Below are 20,511 nucleotides of genomic sequence, written 5' to 3'. Positions count from 1 at the left end.
CAGTCATTCGTTCCTGTTGTGTTTGAGAGGGCTGTCCGGGCCCCCCAAATGCACAACAATCCGGATCAGGGTGTGAAACAACTTTTTCCCATTGCGATGTTGGATGAGAAGGTCCTATGATTAGCCCCTAATAGAAAAGAAGTTTTGTGGTGTTTAAGAGGTTGTGTTGTAAGCAGACCTCATACAAGTGTGGTGGGTAACCCCGAGCCTTGAGACTCTAAAAGAAAAATTATTTTATATATATAAATGTGTTGAGCTTAACAGATCGTATGCTCAAACCACCGTATAAACTACACAGATATGGAGTGTCTACACAATGTGAAAGTTCTAGATTAAAAGCACAATATTCTTGGTGATGCTGGATGAGAAGGTCTCAAGGTAATGTTGAATAAAATAAATGGCGTTAGATGGTAAAATTGGTCAAACTGTTTCCTTTGATGTAGGAGGTTGTAGCCAGGTGTGAAAGTTTAAAACTATTAGAAAATCAAACTGTACACCAAAAAAATTGCATAAAACCAACCAATCACAAATAAAATTATTTCAAAGGATTGTTTCAAGGCAAATTTTCTGCCCCAAAAGAATTACATAACAAAGAGTAAGAACATCAAAAAATGAGAAAATCACAGGAAAAATGGTGTTAAAAGGCCATCGCAAAGATCAATAAAAACATCAAAAAGGCCCTTCTTAAAAAAACTTTCTAAAAACATTTTCTAAAACATTTTTTAAAAAACTTTTGAGAAGAAAGGGACTAAAAGTTTGAAGGCGAAAAAACAGGATAAAAAGGGAGGTGTTTTCTTTGTTTTCCTGGGGGGAGGTTTTATTGAAACATAAACCATTTATGTGTCTGTAATGAAACAGTTAAGATCAATGTCTACATTCAACCCATCAGGGCGAAGAGATCGCATCAGAAAAATCCATTTTGTTTCATTTCTAGAAATCATTCTTGTTTTATTTCCTCCTCTCCAATCCCCCTTTATTCTATCAATGCCATAAAAAATTAGTCCAGAAGGATTTTTGGAATGCACCTCTTTAAAATGTCTGGGAAGATTATGTTTATCAAAACCCTTTTTGATATTTTTAATATGTTCTCTGATCCTTACATATAGGGGTCTGGTTGTTCTACCGATGTATTGTAAATGACAAGGACACTCGATAACATAGGTGACATGTGTGCTGTTACACGTGATGGTGTCCTTTATTTTGTATTCAATGCCGGTAGTTCGAGATTTAAAAGTGTTTTTTCTTCTTGGCTGGTTCCTATTGTTTCTGCAGGGTAGGCACTTCCCACATCTAAAAAAACCATTAATACTTGTAGGTAAAGAGATGGTTTTTGGTGGATTTATCACATTGTGTACCACCTTATCTTTTAATGTGGGGGCTCTTCTATACACAAAGGATGGTTTATTTGGTAGGATTTTCTTCAAAGTCCTATCCGCTGTGAGTATAGGCCAATGTTTTTTGAATATTTTTTCTAGCTCTTTATGTTGCCTGTTATATCCCGTAATAAAAGCAAACTCATGTTTGTTCTGTTTTTTCTTCTTCCCATTTTCTTTTATAAGGTCATTTCTATCGGTGTTCTTAATTGTTTCTTTTAGGTGCTCCAAGTTTTTTCTTTTGTAGCCTTTTTCGATAAATCTCTGTATCAGTATGTCCGCCTGGATTTCAAAGTCCTGTATGTTGCTGCAATTTCTTCTTATCCGTAGTAACTGTCCCTTTGGGATGTTCCCTAACCACCGTGGGTGGTGGCAGCTTCTGATAGGGATATACCCATTTTTATCTGTTTTCTTAAAATATGTTTTGCTTGCCAGTTTTCCTTCTTGTTTGAATAATTCTAGGTCCAAAAAGGCTATTTTTTGTTTATCCCAATTTCCTGTGAAGGTAATTCCATATGCGTTACCACTGATTTCGTCAAAAAAACATTGTAACGATTCTGTGTTTCCTCTCCATATGAGGATAATATCATCAATGTATCTCTGGTAGTAACGCAAATTTGGTCTTTCCACACTGTAAATCTGTTCCTCCTCCCATTTTTGCATGAAAATGTTAGCCACGCTCGGGGCATATTTTGCCCCCATGGCTACTCCCTTGGTTTGTGCGTAATATCGTCCTTTGTGCCAAAAATAATTCGAGTTCATCGCCATCTTGAGGCCTTCTAAAATAAAGTGCATTTGTGCTTGCTTCAAATCTGTGTGTTTAAAAAGTGCCCATTCGACACTATCTAACCCGTCCTTCTGCACTATGTTGGTATATAGTGAGTTTACATCAATGGTTACTAATATATCATCCTCCGTCACTTCTAAGTCCTGTATGTCTGAAAGCAATTGCTTGCTGTCTCTAAGATATGATTTACCCTTTAGGACCAAAGGCTGTAAGTATTTGTCTAAGTATTCTCCCAAGCGGGAGTGGACGGAGTCTATACCACTCACTATTGGGCGGCCTGGTGGCTTTTCTTCGTTTTTATGTATCTTGGGTAGATAGTATATAATTGGGGTTCTTGCTGCTTCTATGTGTAGATATTTGGCTTCCTTGTTATTCAGAATGCCGAGGTCCTTCCCTTTTTTGATGTACGTCTTCAGGTCCTTAGTGTATTTCTCTTTCGGGTTTTTCGAGAGTTTTTTATAGGTATCCTCTGCACTAAGGAGATGTTCCAATTCTTCATCATAGTCCTTCTGATTTAGTATCACCAGGCCCCCCCCTTTGTCTGCTGGTCTGATTACGATGTGCTTCTTTTTCTCTAATTTTTTGATGGTCTCCCATATATCCTTCTCTTTCTTCTTTTTAATTTTCAAATTTCTGATTTCCTCCTCCACCATCCTTTTGAAAACTTCTAAGTTTTCATTTTGTGGGTTCTTAGGATAACCTCTTAAACACCACAAAACTTCTTTTCTATTAGGGGCTAATCATAGGACCTTCTCATCCAACATCGCAATGGGAAAAAGTTGTTTCACACCCTGATCCGGATTGTTGTGCATTTGGGGGGCCCGGACAGCCCTCTCAAACACAACAGGAACGAATGACTGTCCTTGGAGACTCTCCATTTATGGGCAATTTTTATTTAATTTTAATTTTAAAAAACACTCCATCTCCTTCTTCTCGACCATCTGATCCACTTTTTTTGCACAACTCTTTCACTTTTTTCTCATATTTTCTTCCACCTTTTTTATCTTTTATTCTGCAACATTATAACCCTTCAAAATAACGCCCGATTTACATCTATAAATTATGTACATTATTACTACAATATGTACTCAACCTCTGGGCACATGGTATTTTATTACCTTAAATATAATTTTTTTACCTCTTGACCTTGGTGCTCTTTTAACGGAATCTCCGCTATATGATGTTTTTTTATGAAATATTTTTTTATGAATTGTTGTACGGTTTTACTTTTTATATTTTTATATTTTTTATTTCTTAATTTCTTTTTTTCAGGACTTTTTTCCAATTTTTTCCTCTTTTTTAATGATTTTTAATAAATGTCATGTTTTAACCTTATTACGGTATCAGACACAGGCTGTCAGGAAATGATGTTCCAAAATAGCTGTCCCTCCGCTCCGGCATCTGAAGAGGCATTGCAGAGAGGCCCAATGTGTCCTCCGTCCGGCTTCAGTTTGCGTGCACCAATATGGCGGCGGGGGAGGCCGATTGGTTGCCAGGAGACGGACATGCTATTTAAAGGCCGGGAGCTTGTTACGTTGACGCCGCTCCAGCAGACGTCACATGACGAAACGCGTAGGGCGGAGTCGTAACGTCATTTCGTCACTTCCGGTTTTCGGAGCCTGGGCCGTGGAACGCGGAAGCTTCCCGGCCATCACCGCTGATCCTAGACAGCCTCAAACGTGAGTCTTTATGCTCTCTCTTCCACGCTACAGATATACTTTACATCATGGGGTTTCTTTCTTCTAACCTGAGGTATTAAAAAGCCCGGTTTGACCCATTGGAGAACCCCGGAAGCAACCGACCATCTCTTCCCTTAAGTACAGGTCGTATATCTAGGGGCGACATCTAGTGGATGTACAACATAATTGCAACCCCGATTTTATTCATTACTTTCCTTTATTCAATTTAGCACTTTCTTCACTTTAGTGGCATTACAAATTCCACGCACGGCACGGATTAATTTATTCTCACTGTTTTATGCGATTTTTCACTTATGTATTTAAATTATTTTCTGTCAATTGCTATTATTAAAAATAAATGCACATTGGGAACTTATTATTTCTTACTCGTCTAGTATATGCAGCACAGCACTTGCACTTTACTGAGTTGCACTTTATGGGCCCAGTCCATTAACCAACTAACCTGGTCACACCACAAATCACCAGTGCACTTTATTTAATTTTAAACGTTTTTTATGACACAAGTTTTTATTGGCACTTTGTTTTAAGTTGGCACATACAATAAGCACTTATTCACTTTAAGGTAGCGCCGTTACAACCTCCTTTTATATATATTTCACACTTTAACCCTTCGTGGGTTTGGTTGTTGGCAGCTTACACCTTCACTATTGTCTAAGGTCTGCACTCCATAGCGCTGGTCACCCCTACCTCTTTTAATGGAACATCATGCTGTCTTTTATATCGGGATCCATGTGTAATCCACTGCTCTTGCAAGTTATAGGGTAACTTTTGCACAATGGGGTTGATACCTCTGGCTGTGTCAAGGAATGCAAGTCCTTGTAAGTCTCCCTTGGATTTAGCTACTTGAAGTTCCATTAACAAGTCACTTAACTCTCTAAGTTTGTGGTAGGCTTTGCTAGGTATTCTGGGAAAGTTATCAAGTCTTTTGAATAATGCATTTTCTACTGCTTCTGCTGAACCATAACACTCATCAAGTCTGTCCCAGATTGTTCTAAGACCAGTGTCTGGGTAGTTTATATTTATTGTCCTGATTCGCCTGGCATGTTCGGCAGACTCGTTTCCAAGCCATTTGATCAGGAGATCTATCTCTTCGCTGCAAGATAGCCCTAAGTCTCTGATAGTGTTTTGAAAGGATGACCGCCGGGCTCTGTAGTTTTCAGGGCGGTCATTAAACTTTTCAAGTCCTTTGGTGACTAACTTGCGTTGTGCAAAGAACCTTGCAAAGTCTATTGTGGCTTGGTTAGCCTGTTGTGTGTTGTCATGGTAAGATGGCTGTGTGTAGTCATACCTTTTGCTGGCACCGAGTTGTCCTCTGATGTACCGTTCTGGTTTGGGCGTTGGTTCTGGAGGGCGATTAGAGGGTGATTCTATTATCTCACTTATGGGGTGTCTGTCGTAGGAGACGTCACTTTGCACGGATTTCTCCCGTTTGCAGGCTTGAGGCTTGTCGATGACTTGCGGCGGTACCGTGCAGTGTCTTTGGCTTGTCTCTTTGACGTCATCTTTGACATGCTTGTTTTAAAATGTTGATTGATGTAATCTGAAGTTTGTTGTAGAGAATTTGGAGTTTCAGCTGCTGGATCGAGAATGTTGCTGCGTCTGCTGCGTTCACTTCTCGGGTATACAGCTAATTCTAAGGCGTCTGCTTCAGCTATGGCTGCCGCTACTTCCTTCTCTACAGTCAGTTTCTCTAGGGCTACTTCTAGGAGGGCCTCCTCTGCCTCTAACTGTGCCTCTTGTGTCTTTGCTTTTAGGAGGGCTTCCTCTGTCTTTGCTTTTAGAAGGGCTTCCTCGGTCTTTAACTTCACTTTCTCCTGTTTAATCTGCATTTCTTGCTCAGCAAAGGCTTCAGCTTTCGCACGTGCTATGGTGAGTACATTGCTTGCGGAGGAAGATCTAAAGGAGCCGGAAACCCGGGACCTTGTCTTGAGTGAAGATGTCTGGCTATGTGACATGTCGCTTGTGGGAATGCTTGACTGTGTAGAGACTGCTGTATTGCATATGCAGATGACTGCGCTGGCAGAGTAGCAGGCCTCTGTATAGTCTCTGTCCTAAATCCCACTTGCTGGATAGCCGCTGTTTCACTGTTCTGTTCTCACTACACGTATGCCTCAGGCGTGTGCAGCTCAACATACAGCTAAACCTTTAATCCTGCAATAACCAGTCCTTTTGTAACTTAAGGCTTTGTTCCAGAGATAGAATAGTGGTCACATGAACAGGTTACAAGTCAGAATGGATATGCGAATAGGGTTGTGAATATGTCAGGTGAAACTGTAAATAAACATATAAAGGCATATAATCAGTATACAAACATAAGCAGTATATGCATTGATTATATAACCAACAGTTCATAGGCATACCAGCGATGCTTCAAAGGGGGGTTCAGGAATCTTCCCACAGCAACCTCAGATGCTGTCTGCTCCTTCCTGAAGTAAATCTAAAATGGAGATTCTCTCAGAGAGGGGTGGAACTAATATTCAGCAATGGATAACAGGAAGTACCATAAAGTACTGTACAACAGTCAATGTCATAGTGGCATCTTGTGGACAATATTGGTATTACAAGTTCCAATAGCATTAATTATTTCCTTATGCTGGAGGCATGACAACCATTCTGGAAGAAAACCTGATGGAGTCTGCAAAAGACCTGAGACTGGGATAGAGATTTGTCTTCCAACAAGACAATGATCCAAAACATAAAGCAAAATCTACAATGGAATGGTTCACAAATAAACATATCCAGGTGTTAGAATGGCCAAGTCAAAGTCCAGACCTGAATCCAATTGAGAATCTGTGGAAAGAACTGAAAACTGCTGTTCACAAACGCTGTCCATCCAACCTCACTGAGCTCGAGCTGTTTTTTAAGGAGGAATGGGCAAAAATTTCAGTCTCTTGATGTGCAAAACTGATAAGAGACATACCCCAAGCGACTTACAGCTGTAATCGCAGCAAAAGGTGGCGCTACAAAGTATTAACTTAAGGGGGCTGAATAATTTTGCACGCCCAATTTTTCAGTTTTTTATTTGGTAAAAAAGTTTGAATTATCCAATAAATTTCGTTCCACTTCATGATTGTGTCCTACTTGTTGTTGATTCTTCACAAAAAAATACAGTTTTTTATCTTTTTGTTTGAAGCCTGAAATGTGGCAAAAGGTTGAAAAGTTCAAGGGGGCCGAATACTTTCGCAAAGCACTGTATCAGTGCCACCCCATCAGTGTCTCCTCATCAGTGCCTGTCAGTGCGGCGTCATCAGTGCTCATCAGTGCAGGAAAAAACATATCTATTTGCAAAATGTTATAACCTAAACAAAAAAACGTTTTTTTTTTCAAACTTTTCGGTCTTTTTTTATTTGTGCTCCAAAAAAGAAAAAAACCTTGCGGTGATCAAATACCACCAAAAGAAAGCTCTATTTGTGGGGAAAAAATGACACAAATTTGGTTTAGGTACAGTATTGCATGACTGCGCAATTGTTATTTAAAATGCAACAGCGCTAAAAGCTGAAAATTGGTCTGGGAAGGAAGGGGGTTTAAGTGCCTAGTATTGAGGTAGTTAAAGCGGAGTTCCGGCCACAAAATCGACATAATCTATTTTGTGGCCATCCGCTTGCTCTTCTTCACCTGAAAAGGAATTGGATAGTTAGGATTATTTTTTTTTTTACTTACCTTGTAATTGTAGAAAGAAATACTCACCTATTTTCCACGTCCTCCCTCTGTGGCCGCGGCCCGCTCCGTCACTTCCGGTTTGCAATGATTCCTGGGAGCTGAACGTCATCGCTCCCAGGAATCAATGCGACGGCACCGGCCCCGCTCGTCACTTCTGGTGCCGCACCGGAAGTGACGAGAGGGGCCGGTGCAGGCGCATTCTGGGAGAAGAAGACACGGAAGAGGATGCAGAAGAGGATCGCGCTGGCTTCAGCTGCCCACAAAAAAGATGGCAACGCTGTAGAAGAAATTTTATAAGTGAGTATTTCTTCTTGCAGGTAAGTGCGAACCGGGACAGATCAGAGGCTAGCCATTGTGGAATGTACTAGCCCTGACTGTCCCAGGGGTATGTTCATTGAAAAAATGATTTGGTGCCCGGAGCTCCGCTTTAACCACTTTAGCTCCGCTCACATTGCTGCTACTGCAGCAATGTGGCTCCTTATCGTCCATCGACGTAGGCCTACGTCGCTGGACTCCGCCCCTTGCTCCCGCTGTGTTCAGTCACAGCGGGAGTCGGGCCAGGGGAGGAGCGGCGGCGATTGCCGCCGCTCTTCCCCGATCGTCGGGGAATCTAGTTTGGAGATCCGCCCGCTTGTGTAAACAGAGCGGGCGGATCTCCTAAGTGACAGGCAGGGACAGATAGCATGGTTCAGCATAGTTGAACATGCGATCTGTCCCTGACTCACTCAGTCACCTCCCCCCCCACACGTTAGTAAGCACCAGGCATACATTAACCCCTCCCTCTCCAATAAAATTAACCCCTTCCCTGCCAGTGTAATTTTTACAGTAATAGTGCATATATATAGCACTGATTACTGCAGTAATGTCACTGGTACCCCCAAAAGTGTCAAAAATGTCAGTCAAGGGTCCGATCTGTCCGCCGCAATGTCGTAGTCCCGCAAAAAAAATCGCAGATCGCCGCCATTACGCGTTAAAAAAAAGCACCAAAAATGACAGAAATCTTTCCCTTAGTAAACGCAATAACTTTTGCGCAAACCAATCAAAACGCTTATTGTGATTTTTTTTACCAAACATAGGTAGCAGAAAACAAATTGGCCAAAAATGTAAAAAAATTTTGATTTTTACATTTTATTGGGGGGGAATTTCATATATAAAATGTTAAAAATATTATTTTTTCAAAATAAACGCTATTTTTTTGTTTATAGCGCAAAAAGTAAAAATCGCACAGGTGATCAATTACCACCAAAAGAAAGCTCTGTTTGTGGCGAAAAAAGGACGTAAATTTCGTTTGGGTATGGAGTCGCACGACCGTGCAATCGTCAGTTAAAGTCATACAGCGCCGAATCGCAAAAAGTGGCCTGGACGTAAGACAGCAAAATCCTCCGGTGGTAAAGTGGTTAAACAACAAGTGTCAGAAATAGGCCTGGTTCAAAAGGAAGAGAGATGCGTCTGTCATTACAACAATAAGTAAAAAGGTTGACTAATGAAGACTGACAAGATGCTGTAAACTGGAATTTTTTTTTTCTTTACACACGCAACAAGCTTGCTTTAAATATCTCTACTTACATTTCTGTCTACATACAAATCACCTAAACTACTTCCTTGTCTGCACGAAACAAGTTCACTATGGGCAGCCATAAACATTTCTCTAATCTCAACGAGTCTTCAAGAACATGGCTACATCGCCCCTCCCATTTATCAGGAAGAAGAAGATCGAGATGGCTAGAGCCTACGGTTCTACCGCAATCCATCTCTAATGTAAACTACACAACATTAATAGAGAAAGGAGAGACGAGTTTCACACGGGACAGTTAGGAAAATATGTTGTCAGCGTCAAGGCGGGACAGTGACGTATTAAGACGTACAACCAATGAACAGTGTGGGGAGGAGGGGTGTGAGGCCCTATCGCTCGACATCGAGAAAGTTGGTGTGAGGTTAGAGAGACGATCGAGTAACCGGTATAATAAGCGGGAAAGGGGGTGGAGAGGACTGGAAGTGGTGTGCGGTTTACAGGCACCGATGAGTGCCGCACATCCTGGTTCTGGCGAGTTGGACTTCAGGCTCATATTCGAAGAGGCTACGGAGCAGCCTTTAGGATCGACAGGTGAGTCTTGTTGAACTATTCCTTGATGTTTGCTTACATCAGGATGAACACGTGAATTATCGATGCGAAATTCTGATTGTGAGATTTAATAGTAACTATGCCGGCATCATATTTGCTGATTTCTGGATAGGGGGCGCTCTCTTCTACGAAACCGGCAAGCAACATAGACCTACGGCCTGCTAACTTTCGAAGATCCACAAACCAAAGTGTGCCCCGTTATCATTAAATACCGGGGCTTAACAGTTAGCTGCAGGTGTAGCGTGACCTTTTGATTGTATTAGTTTCTTTCTTGAGAAGGACTTTTGTATTAAAAGACATGCTTTCTAGATCTGAATGTGTGTTGACACTAGCTTTTATGCAGGTGTTCTATTATGGATGAGTGTGGTATTCAATATATATATATATATATATATAAAATTTGTTATGGGATCCATGTGAAGGCTTTTACACCAGGGATCCCCAAATACTTCGTCTTACAGGTGTCAAACTGTGGCCCTCCAGCTTTTGTCAAACTAGACGATCAACACATTTGTGACTTTTCAGATTGCCCACCAAACATTTATTTAAAAATAATCCTATAAATACCACTTTATTAATGCTACAAATAATAGTAATACATTTTTAAAAATATTTTTGTAGGTACTGTTGACACTACATCTTGATACAAGATGTTTTTATAATGCTGTGCTTGGTGTACTCACCGTCTCTCCACTAACAGAGTTTGGGGCGGGGGTACTCGCCGTGGGGGTCTCCACCCACATGATTGCTGCTTCTTTCATTCACAGCGATCTGTGAATGAACTTATTACAAGTACGGACAGCCATCGTGGCTGACAGGACGGCATGTAGTTCTCAGTAAACTACCAGGACGTTATTGAGCATTCTAGGTAGTTCATTGATACTTTCTGTAGCGTAACTGCCTATCTATGTAAAAAAAAAACTTATGGTTGGTTATAATGATATTGGGGCTACTGCACCTAAATAATTAAACCTGAATACCAGGTCCCAGTTGGTATTGTGCGTTATCCCCTTAAACAACAACAAATACATATACTGCAACGTGTGTGCATGTGAAAAAAATCTAATTTATAATAAACAATTCATCAAAGCTGCGCAATTGAAGCAAAATTGATGAAATTAAAAAATATTGCTATAACCAAAAGTATGAAAATGTGAATAAATGACAAAAAAATTAAACTCTCATAATAAAAAAAAAAAAAAGTCCGTGTTCATAAAATGTCATCTATGAGCCAAGGAAAGTTTTCTATGTTCAAAATGTAAAAAGTGCTCAAGATGCTTGTAAGGGCTAGTTCACGCCACAAAAACGCACTCCAGATCTGTTCCGGATGCATTTCTGCATGCTCGTTAACGCATTTTGACATGTTTCGGCTTTTTCTTGATGTGTTCCAGATGCTTTTTTTTTTTTTTTTTTTTTTTTTTTTTTCCCCACTGTACTGGGGTCTGGTGCATTTTTGATGAGTTTTGCCACGTTCCAGTGCAGGAAAAATGCAGCCCGTTCTACATTTTTTTTACTTTTTTACTCTTGTACTTTTTTTTTTTTTTTCTGGAACTGACCACACTGGTATGAACTATGCCATTGGAAATCATATAACCTACTTTCCATGCAGAAAAAAAATGCACTGGACTGCATGTGGTGTGAACTGGCCCTAAGATATTGGAGCCTCTTACAAGACTACAATGATTAGAGAGATCGATAGCGCTTATGTAGCTTAGAGGAGCTGATGCTCTCACCCCCGTATCTCCACACAGGTCAGTGACCCTAATGACCGGAAATAGCAGCAAAGTCCCTGGCATGTAATGAATAACTCGGCCTACACTCCATCTGCAAGCTCCGACCTGTGTATCGGTTATAAAAAGGGAGATATCTTATAGCGCAAAACCCTAGAAGTACTCTAATTTGATAACCACTTGCCGACCACAATGTGTGTGTGTGTGTATATATAGGTGTGTGTGACTGTAATCATCTAACATAGCCCTTAATGTCCTGATCCTTGAGATGTAAGTCTAAGAGTCTTTTGAAAGTCACCATACTACCCGCAGAAACCACCTCTTGTGGTAGACAATTCCACAATCTTGTAGCCCTAACAGTAAAGAACCCTCCTCGTTGCCTGAGGTTAAAACGCTTCTCCTCTAATCGCTTTGTATGTCCTCGAGTCCTCATGCAATCCCTTCGAATGAACAGCTTTTTTTCTAAGCTGAGATCCCCATTAAGATATTTATAAATTGCTATCATGTCCCCTCTCAGACGTCTCTTCTCCAGGGAAAATAAATTGAGCGATTGCAGCCGCTCTTCATAGTTAAGGTCCTCCAACCCCCTAATCAGTTTAGTTGCCCTTCTCTGGACTTTCTCCAGCTCCAACACATCCCTCCTGAGGACTGGCGACCAGAACTGGACAGAATACTCTAGATGCGGTCGGACCAGAGTTTTATAAAGTGGGAGGATTATAGTCCTATCTCTGGAATACATCCCTTTCTTTATGCATGCTAATATTCTGTTGGCTTTGGAAGCTGCCGCTTGACATTGCATGCTGTTGCCTAATTTATTATCAACCAAGACTCCCAGATCTTTCTCCATTTTTGATTCCCCCCAAGGGTTCCCCTCCTAACGTGTATTGTGTTTTTATGTTTTTAGTCCCCAAGTGCAAAACCTTACACTTCTCCACGTTAAACCTCATTTGCCATGTCGTTGCCCACTCCGTAATTTTGTCCAGGTCATTCTGTAGGATATCTGCTTCATGCTGTGCAGTTATTGCCCTGGCCAATTTTGTGTCATCTGCAAAAACTGATAACGAACTACTGATCCCGTCCTCAATGCTGTTTATGAATAAATTGAACAAGGTTGGTCCCAGGACTGAGCCCTGGGGCACCCCGCTTACTACCTCAGACCAGTCTGAGTATGCACTGTTTATTACCACCCTTTGGACACGGCCTTTTAGCCAGTTCCGTATCCAAGAGCAAACCCTGCTGTCGATACCTGCAGACCTTATTTTATAAATTAAGCGCTTGTGGGGAACTGTATCAAACGCCTTAGCGAAATCCAAGTACACCACATCCACTGGTCTGCCCCTATCTAGCTCACAGCTCACCTCCTCGTAGAATGTTAAGAGATTAGTTTGACAAGAACACCCATTTGTAAACCCGTGCTGGTTACTGCTGATGATGTTGTTGTCTTTAGCATACTCTACGATATAGTCCCTTATCATCCCCTCCAAAAGTTTACATATTATTGTCAAGCTGACAGGCCTATAATTTCCCGGGATATGCCTCTGGCCCTTTTTGAATATCGGAATCACGTTAGCCTTCCTCCAATCCCCTGGTACTTCTCCTGTCCTAATACTGTCAGCAAAGATCAGGAACAGTGGTCTAGATATAACCTTACTAAGTTCCTTGAGTACTCTCGGATGTACGCCATCCGGACCTGGTGATTTGTTTGTGTTAAGTTTATCCAGTCTTTCCCTGATTTCACCCTCTGTTAGCCATAGTGGCAAGTCCTGTGTATTACTACTAACCATACCGTCATGGTCAGTGTACCCCTCCTTTTCCTGCGTAAAGACTGATGAGAAAAAAGCATTCAGCACGGTGGCTTTTTCAGTGTCCTCTGTAACCATCCTCCCATCATCGTTAATTATGTGTGCAATATGCTCTGCCCTAGTTTTTTTGCTGTTGATATATTTCTTTCAAAAACATTTTATTAAATTTCTTGGTGAACATGAACATGTAAATAACAGTGGATTTACAAGGACCGTATAATACAATGCAAATTAATATTAGACATGTAACAAGGTCAATAGCAAAAGGGAGACTTAAGAACTCTTAAGATTTGAGGGGAGAGAGGAAAATACAATATCATCACAGAAAAAAGTGAATGAATAGGTAACTGTTATGGGGGGGACACAGTAAACATATTGTGAATTAAACAGAATGTGTAAATCACATAGGAATCCGTCCCATAATCCAGACACCCCCAAAGGGGATCATGCTGTGTCCGGTTCACGGGAGGGCTCCACGGAGATGGGCCGTGTATTTTCTAAATAAGAAAGAGCGGATAATAGATGGAGGGGGAAAAAGATAGAAAAAAAAAAAATAATAATAGGGGGACCCTCTTATAGTATTAGCGAAAGGAAGCTATTTAGGAGGGTGGAATGTTTGAGGGTTAGAAGACTCATATGCACCATATATGATAGTATGTAAACGTATCAGGTGTGGTGGAGGGGGGGGGGGGTGGGAAGGGAAGAGGGGGATGTAGGAAGGGCAAAAAGGGGAGGTATTGTAGAAAGCAGATCAGGGATAGACTAGACATTGTTAAATAGTAATCAACAACTTGTCAAGATAATGATAGAGAGATACCAAGCAAGCATTATGAAAAAGAAAGAAAAAGAAACTTTGGGTTTAGTTTGATGCTGAAGTGTAGTTCACATATACATCAGATTTAGTGAATTCGAGCCAAGGGGCCCATATCTTGTAGAATTTATCAGGGGATTCTTTGGCTTGGTGGATTAATTCTTCCATTTCGGCAACTTTAGTAATACGGGAGAACCATTCTTTTATAGAGGGCGGGGTTATTGATAACCAATGACATGGGATGCACATCTTGGCAGCGTTGATGAGGTGTAGTATAAGTGATTTTTTGTAGGCTGATTGTGGGAGGGAGGTATGGTGTAAAAGGTATTGTGCGGGAGAATATTCTGGAGTATAAGTAGTAATTTTAACGATAAGGTCGTGGACATTTCTCCAAAAGGATTGAATAAGGTGACAATCCCACCAGATGTGTAGGAGTGTGCCTTTATCACTACTACATCTCCAGCAGAGAATTGAATTGTTAGCATTGATCTTGTGTAGTCTATCTGGTGTCATATACCATTTCGTAAATATTTTCATACCGTTCTCTTGTGCTGAAACATTTAGGGAACCTTTATGTATATGAGAGAAGATACGTGTCCAGTCAGTGTGTGAGAGGTGTAAGGATAGGTCTTCTTCCCATCGTTTGCAGGTTTTGTCTAGGTTGAAGTCAAATTGCGAGGACAGGAGAGTGTATATGGTTGAAATCAGATGTCGTTGGGGTTTGTTTTGAGCACACAAGGTTTCAAACTGAGAGAGGGGTTTCGCCCAGCCTGAAGACCTTTTGGGGGATAGTAGAAATTGTCTAATTTGAAGGTAGTTGAAAAGGGGTATGCCATGTTTGGGAAACCTAGCTGTCAGATTCTCAAAGGAGGAGAAGGAGCCGTTGTGGAATAATTGTTCAACCCTTTCTGGACTATCTGAGGTGTTGGTAGGGTTGTTGTGTAACTTGAGCCCGCGGGGGAAATTTGGATTATTTGAAAGAGGCGTTAAAGGGCCGGGGGCTGAGGCTAGGTTGAACTTTTTACAGGTGAGTCTGAATATTTGAAGGGTGGCAGCGATCAGTGGGTGTTTTGTGTGTGGTTTATGAGTCAGAATTGGATCAATCCAGGGAAGTTGCATTGTGGGGATTTTTGACATTGAATTCTCTAAGGTGACCCAGTCCTTGGAAGAGGCATGGGCATGCCAATCTACAACTCTTGTGAGATGACAAGACCAATAATACTTGAGCATGTCAGGAAGGCCTACGCCACCTTGCATTTTGGGGGAGGTGAGTCTTTGCCAATTCAGCCTCGGGCGTTTGGAGGACCAGATGAATTCGGAACAAATCCGTTTGTAAGTTATAAAAAAGGAGGGGGGGAGTTTGATGGGTATAGTTTGTAGAAGGTAAAGTATTCGCGGAAGGATGTTCATCCTAATGATGGCGATTTTCCCAAACCATGAAAAGGGGCAGTTTTTCCACTCAGATAAGTCTTGTTTTAATTAAGCGAATTAATCGAGCGTGGTTTAGTGTATAGAGGTCAGTTAGTGATGAGGGGATCTGGATACCAAGATAGGTAATTGAGTGGGGATCCCATACAAACGGGAAGTTTGATTGACAAAGGTTGAGAGTGTTTGCGGGAAGGGAGATATTCAGTGCATTAGATTTAGTGTAGTTAATCTTTAGGTTTGAAATATTTTGAAAGGACGTAAGTTCGTGCAACAAGTTGGGGATTGAGGTAAGGGGTTCGGTAAGAAAGAGAAGGATATCATCTGCGTATGCTGCAACCTTGTATTGTTTATTGTCAATAGTAACTCCCTTGATGTCGGGGTGTGTGCGTAGTCTGCGTAGAAAGGGTTCAAGTGTAATAATAAAGATAAGAGGGGAAAGTGGACATCCTTGTCGGGTACCGTTTGACACGGAGAAGGCGCTCGACAGTTGGTTATTGACCCTGACACGGGCACTAGGTTTGGTATAAAGGGTCAAGATAAATTGGAGCATCTGGTCGCCAATGCCAATTGCTTTCAAGGCTTCGGACATATAGTCCCATGCCACTCTGTCGAACGCCTTCTCCGCATCCAAGGATAGGAAGAAACCCTGTGTGCTGGAGTTATTGAGCCAGTGATGGATATTCAGAGCTTTTAGGGTATTGTCCCTAGCCTCCCTCCCTGGTACGAATCCTATCTGATCCAATGAAATGAGATCAGGAAGGAGGGGGAGAAGGCGATTTGCAAGGATCTTGGCGTACCATTTGATATCCAAATTTAAGAGGGAGATGGGTCTGTAGTTTGTAACTAGTGAGGCGTCTTTTCCATGTTTGGGAATAACTGTGATGTGCGCCTCTAGTAGTTCAGGGCTTTTTTCGGTGGCTAATGTGTTGGAATTAAAGGTTTGGAGAAAGTGAGGGATCAGAATATCTGAGAAGAGTTTGTAATAGGTTGCGGTCAGACCGTCTGGGCCGGGACTTTTACCGGGTTTAAGTTGGTTAAGTGCTGTGATTGCCTCCTCCCTTGACAGGGGTTGATTTAGTTTCTCTATTGCTTCAGTTGATAGGGGGCCTGGGGAATATTTGTTTAGGAAGGCTTTGATTTTGTCAGTTCTAGAGGTATTTATTTTCTGGTTATCAGAATGCAGGTTATAAAGTGTTGAGTAATATTTAACGAATTGATTTGCGATGTCCTCGTTAGATGAGAATCTGTTCCCGGCGGAATCCACGATTGAGTGGATAATTCTCGATGCTTTTTTGGCTTGGATGGCTTTGGCAAGTAATTTGCCGGATTTATTACCAAACTCATAATAAAGTTTTTGTTGTAAAGTGAATTTGCGTTTAACTACTTTACCTAGTATTTCTAGTAATTCAGTTCGGGCTTGTGTTAGGTCATTAAGAGCTTGGGCGGCTAGGGACTGTTTGTGGGTACCTTCAAGGGAACGAATTTTTTCGGTGAGCTTTAAGATGTGTGCTTGTCGGACTTTTTTCCGTTTAGAGGCTAGAGATATTAGTTCTCCTCTAATGACGCATTTATGGGCCGCCCAAACGGTGGCGGGAGGGAGTTCATTAACTGAGTTTTCTTTGAAGTACTGTGTTAGGTTGGTTTTGATAGCTCTTATGTAATCTTGGTTAGAGAGTAGCGAGTTGTCAAGGCGCCAGATATTGGAGTATGAGCGTTTGGCAGGGAGGTTCAGGGAAAGGGTGATGGGATGATGGTCTGAGATAATCATAGGGCCAATTTCAGTTTTAATGAGAGACTGGACAAAGTTTTGTGAAATGAAGAAGTAATCTAGCCTTGTGTAAGTGTTATGAGGTGTGGAGAAGAATGTGAAATCTTTAGTGTTCGGGTTCATGGTGCGCCAGGTGTCGTGGAGAGTCAGTTTATGTAGTTCCACTTTTATTGCTTTTAAAGCTTTGTATGAAAGAGCGGATGAACCCGTCGAGGTATCAAGGAGAGGGTTGAGTGCAACGTTAAAGTCTCCGCCCACAATCATAAGTTCTGATTGAAAATTTGTCAGGCGTCCTAGGACGTCCTTGAAAAATGTTACTTGGTCGGTGTTGGGGGCGTAGACATTAACCAAAGTAATGGGGAGTTCGAACAGCGTACCTTTAAGAAGTAGGAATCTTCCTTGAGTGTCAATAATAGAGTCGGTTAGTGTAAAGGGGCAGTGTTTAGAAATCAGGATGGATACACCTTTCGATTTTGACTCGGGATTTGGTGCATGATAGGCAGTCGGATATAATTTGTTGTAAAGTTTGGGGATATTGTCTGCTCTGAAGTGAGTTTCCTGGATAAATATAATATCCGCTTTGGATGAACGGGTGGTAAGAAAAAATTTAGAGCGCTTTTCAGGTGTATTCAGACCTTTGGCGTTTATGGAGTATAATGAGAGTGTTCTGGGGGGGGGGGGGGGGGGTCGAGAAGTGGAGGCGTAGGAGATGTCATCGTCCAAATGCTTGAGGTGGGGATTGGGGAGTGGGATGTAGGTTATTGGGGATGGTAAGGGTATCAGAGAGGTATCAGTGTAGGTGGGGCAGAGGGAAAGGGGGATTGAGCCTGATACTATATGTAAGAGGGTGCGGTCTGGGACCAGGAGGGCCTGCCTACCTGTCTGTCCTGAGACCTACTAGGGGGGTAGGCTAATGAAAAAGTCAGAAGATTTTAGCAGTAAGTCAACTGCGGAGAGAGTATTCTAGGTGGGGTTGGAGTTGTCCTGGCCTGAGGGTGTCCGCGATGATCGCATGAGCGCGGGCCACCGCCACGAGGAATGGTTATGGTAAAAGTTATTGTCAGGAGAATAGTATGGGTCATCTTGTCGAGGTTCTGGGGTATAACCTATTATATCGGGGTCTATGAGAGGACGAGGAAATCTTAGGGTAAAGCTGTCTTGAGAAGGTATGGACAAAAAAAAAAAAAAGCAGTAGGTTGTTTCAGAGGAAACTTGGAGGGGATTAACTTGTGTGTTTGTTCGATCTCGTGATGTAATTGTTATAAACAAAAATACAGAGAAAACCAGAATCAAAAGATTTTAACCTGAGATAAACATCAATAAACATAGTTCAGTAGTTGTACATCACCTGGCATTGTTATTCTATATAGGTAAAGTATGCATGTCAAGTCATATAAGAGAAGTATGGTATTCATCTATGAGAATTGGAGGCCTGTGTCAACCCCTGCCATACTACGGATTCTGACCATCTCCCTCACAGTAAACCGCGAGGGGGAGGGCCATACTCAGCAACATGGCAAAGCAAGAATTTAAAGCAAAGGGTAATTGTGAAAAGAGTAGACATCTTCAGATTGTCTTGGGCAAACTCTTAAAGTTTACCTGAACATCTAAGTATTGTACTAAATATTGGATACCCTAGAGAGGGCGTATTGAGCGATGTTCAAAGATTCTTGAGGGTGGGCTCAACAGGCAAAGTGGATAAGTCAGCAGAACAATTTCAGGAAATGTTGGTGTCCTATAATATATTTAAACCTTTCTTCTTCATGTTATATCCATTTCTTCAAATCTCTTACTTTACTCCTCCCCTTCCCCATGCCCCACTTCCTTCTACGTAGATGGGAGAGAAAAGAGAAGGAGACAAAAAAGTTCAATATCACCAACGTTCAGGGGACTTTGGATCGGGTGAAGCTGTCCAATGAGCTATGTATAGCATTCGGATGAATGCATTCCTGCATAGATGCTAGGGCATAAGTAGAAAGGTAAATATGCTGCTGGGTGAAGGCACACATAAAAAAAAAAAAAAAAAAAAAAAAAAAAAAGAGTCAGTCTCTGAAGCGGTCTTTTGTGAATTAAAAGTAATGCAAATAAGGGGCCGATCCAGAATGTAGGGAGGAATCACAGTGGCCAGTGACTTGTGGTGGCACAGTATGATCGTTGAACAAATAATACTCAAGCATTTGGTGAGGGGTGAGAAGTATATTGAACCAAGTGAACGCCAGGGATGTGCAAGGATGAAGAATAAAATGCACAGCGAACAAAACATAAACGGTAGTAATGACAGTTATCTCCTGTATTTAGTGATCAGTACGGGCTTTCCGCTGTTGCGGAGGTTTAGTAGGGCTGATTCCAAATGGTAAGCTGTGTGAAGCAGCAACATCTCTAGAGGATGAGGGTGATCTTTGGCGTCTATTTCTGGTTTCTAATACTTCCATAAAATCTAAATCGGATGGCACAGCAGTGAGGGGAGTATTCCGGAATTCTGCATACCAGTTAGGGAGTGCCACTTGTTGAATGCCTAACGTTGCGCAAAAGAGCGGGAGGTCTTCTGGTACCTTCAGTAAAGCTGTGCGACCTTGGGAAGTCGATGACAAGCAAAAAGGGAATTTCCATTTGTAAATTATCCCTTTTTTGCGCAGAACATCCAGGAGGGGTCTCAGATCTCTGCGGTGTTGTAACGTGATATTGGAGAGATCTTGGTAAATATGTATGATCGCTCCTTCACATTCTATTTGATTTCTACCTCTTGCTTTTCTTAGGATGTCTTCTTTCAGTTTGAAATCAATTAGACAACACACAACATCTCTGGGGGGGTCACCTTCTCTGCCTTTGGGTCTCAGGGCGCGATGGATGCGCTCCATATCAATAGGTGACATTTGGGGGCGATCCAAAAGATTGTTAAACAAGCCTGTAATTACTGAGGGTAGGTGATCAGCATTAACAGATTCGGGAAGACCCCGAATGCGCAGGTTATGGCGTCTCCCCCTGTTATCAAGATCCTCCATGTGACGCTGGAGGTCTCTCATCTGTATAGTGTGATAATCAAGCTTGTGGGTTACAGAGTGAAGGGTAAAATCATGTGTTGCTGTGACCTTTTCTACATCTTGCATTCTGTGAGATAGGGATAGGATGTCAGCTTTTAGTTCTGTTTTTAGATCCAGGATGGCTGCTCCTAATGTCTCTTTAATGTCAGATGCAATGGCCCGTAAGTCTGACATATTAAACTGGGGTGGTTGTAGAGGAAGAGTGTGATTAGGGAGGGGGTCTTCTGAAGTGGCAGGGGTGGTGGAGAGCGGGGATGGAGGTGGATGAGCCGATTGAGCTAGTACCTGA

At 41.8% G+C, this 20,511-nt stretch overlaps 1 protein-coding gene across 1 annotated transcript in view; it reads left to right on the top strand.

Moving 5' to 3' along the window:
* Positions 1-9,335: 9,335 nt before the first annotated feature.
* NFATC3 (nuclear factor of activated T cells 3) overlaps positions 9,336-20,511 on the top strand; it is a 973,084-nt gene continuing 961,908 nt past the window's right edge. Inside the window, exon 1 of the mRNA XM_082271077.1 lies at positions 9,336-9,624. Coding sequence (XP_082127203.1) covers positions 9,342-9,624 — 283 coding nt within the window. The 5' untranslated portion in view covers positions 9,336-9,341. The remainder of the gene's footprint in view (positions 9,625-20,511) is intronic.

Source organism: Pelophylax lessonae (genome assembly GCF_965119305.1).
Source record: "Pelophylax lessonae genome assembly, chromosome: 10".
NCBI classification, from domain to species: Eukaryota; Metazoa; Chordata; class Amphibia; order Anura; family Ranidae; genus Pelophylax; species Pelophylax lessonae.
The sequence above is the reverse complement of the archived record's forward strand: the minus strand, read 5'-3'. Positions and strand labels throughout refer to the sequence as shown.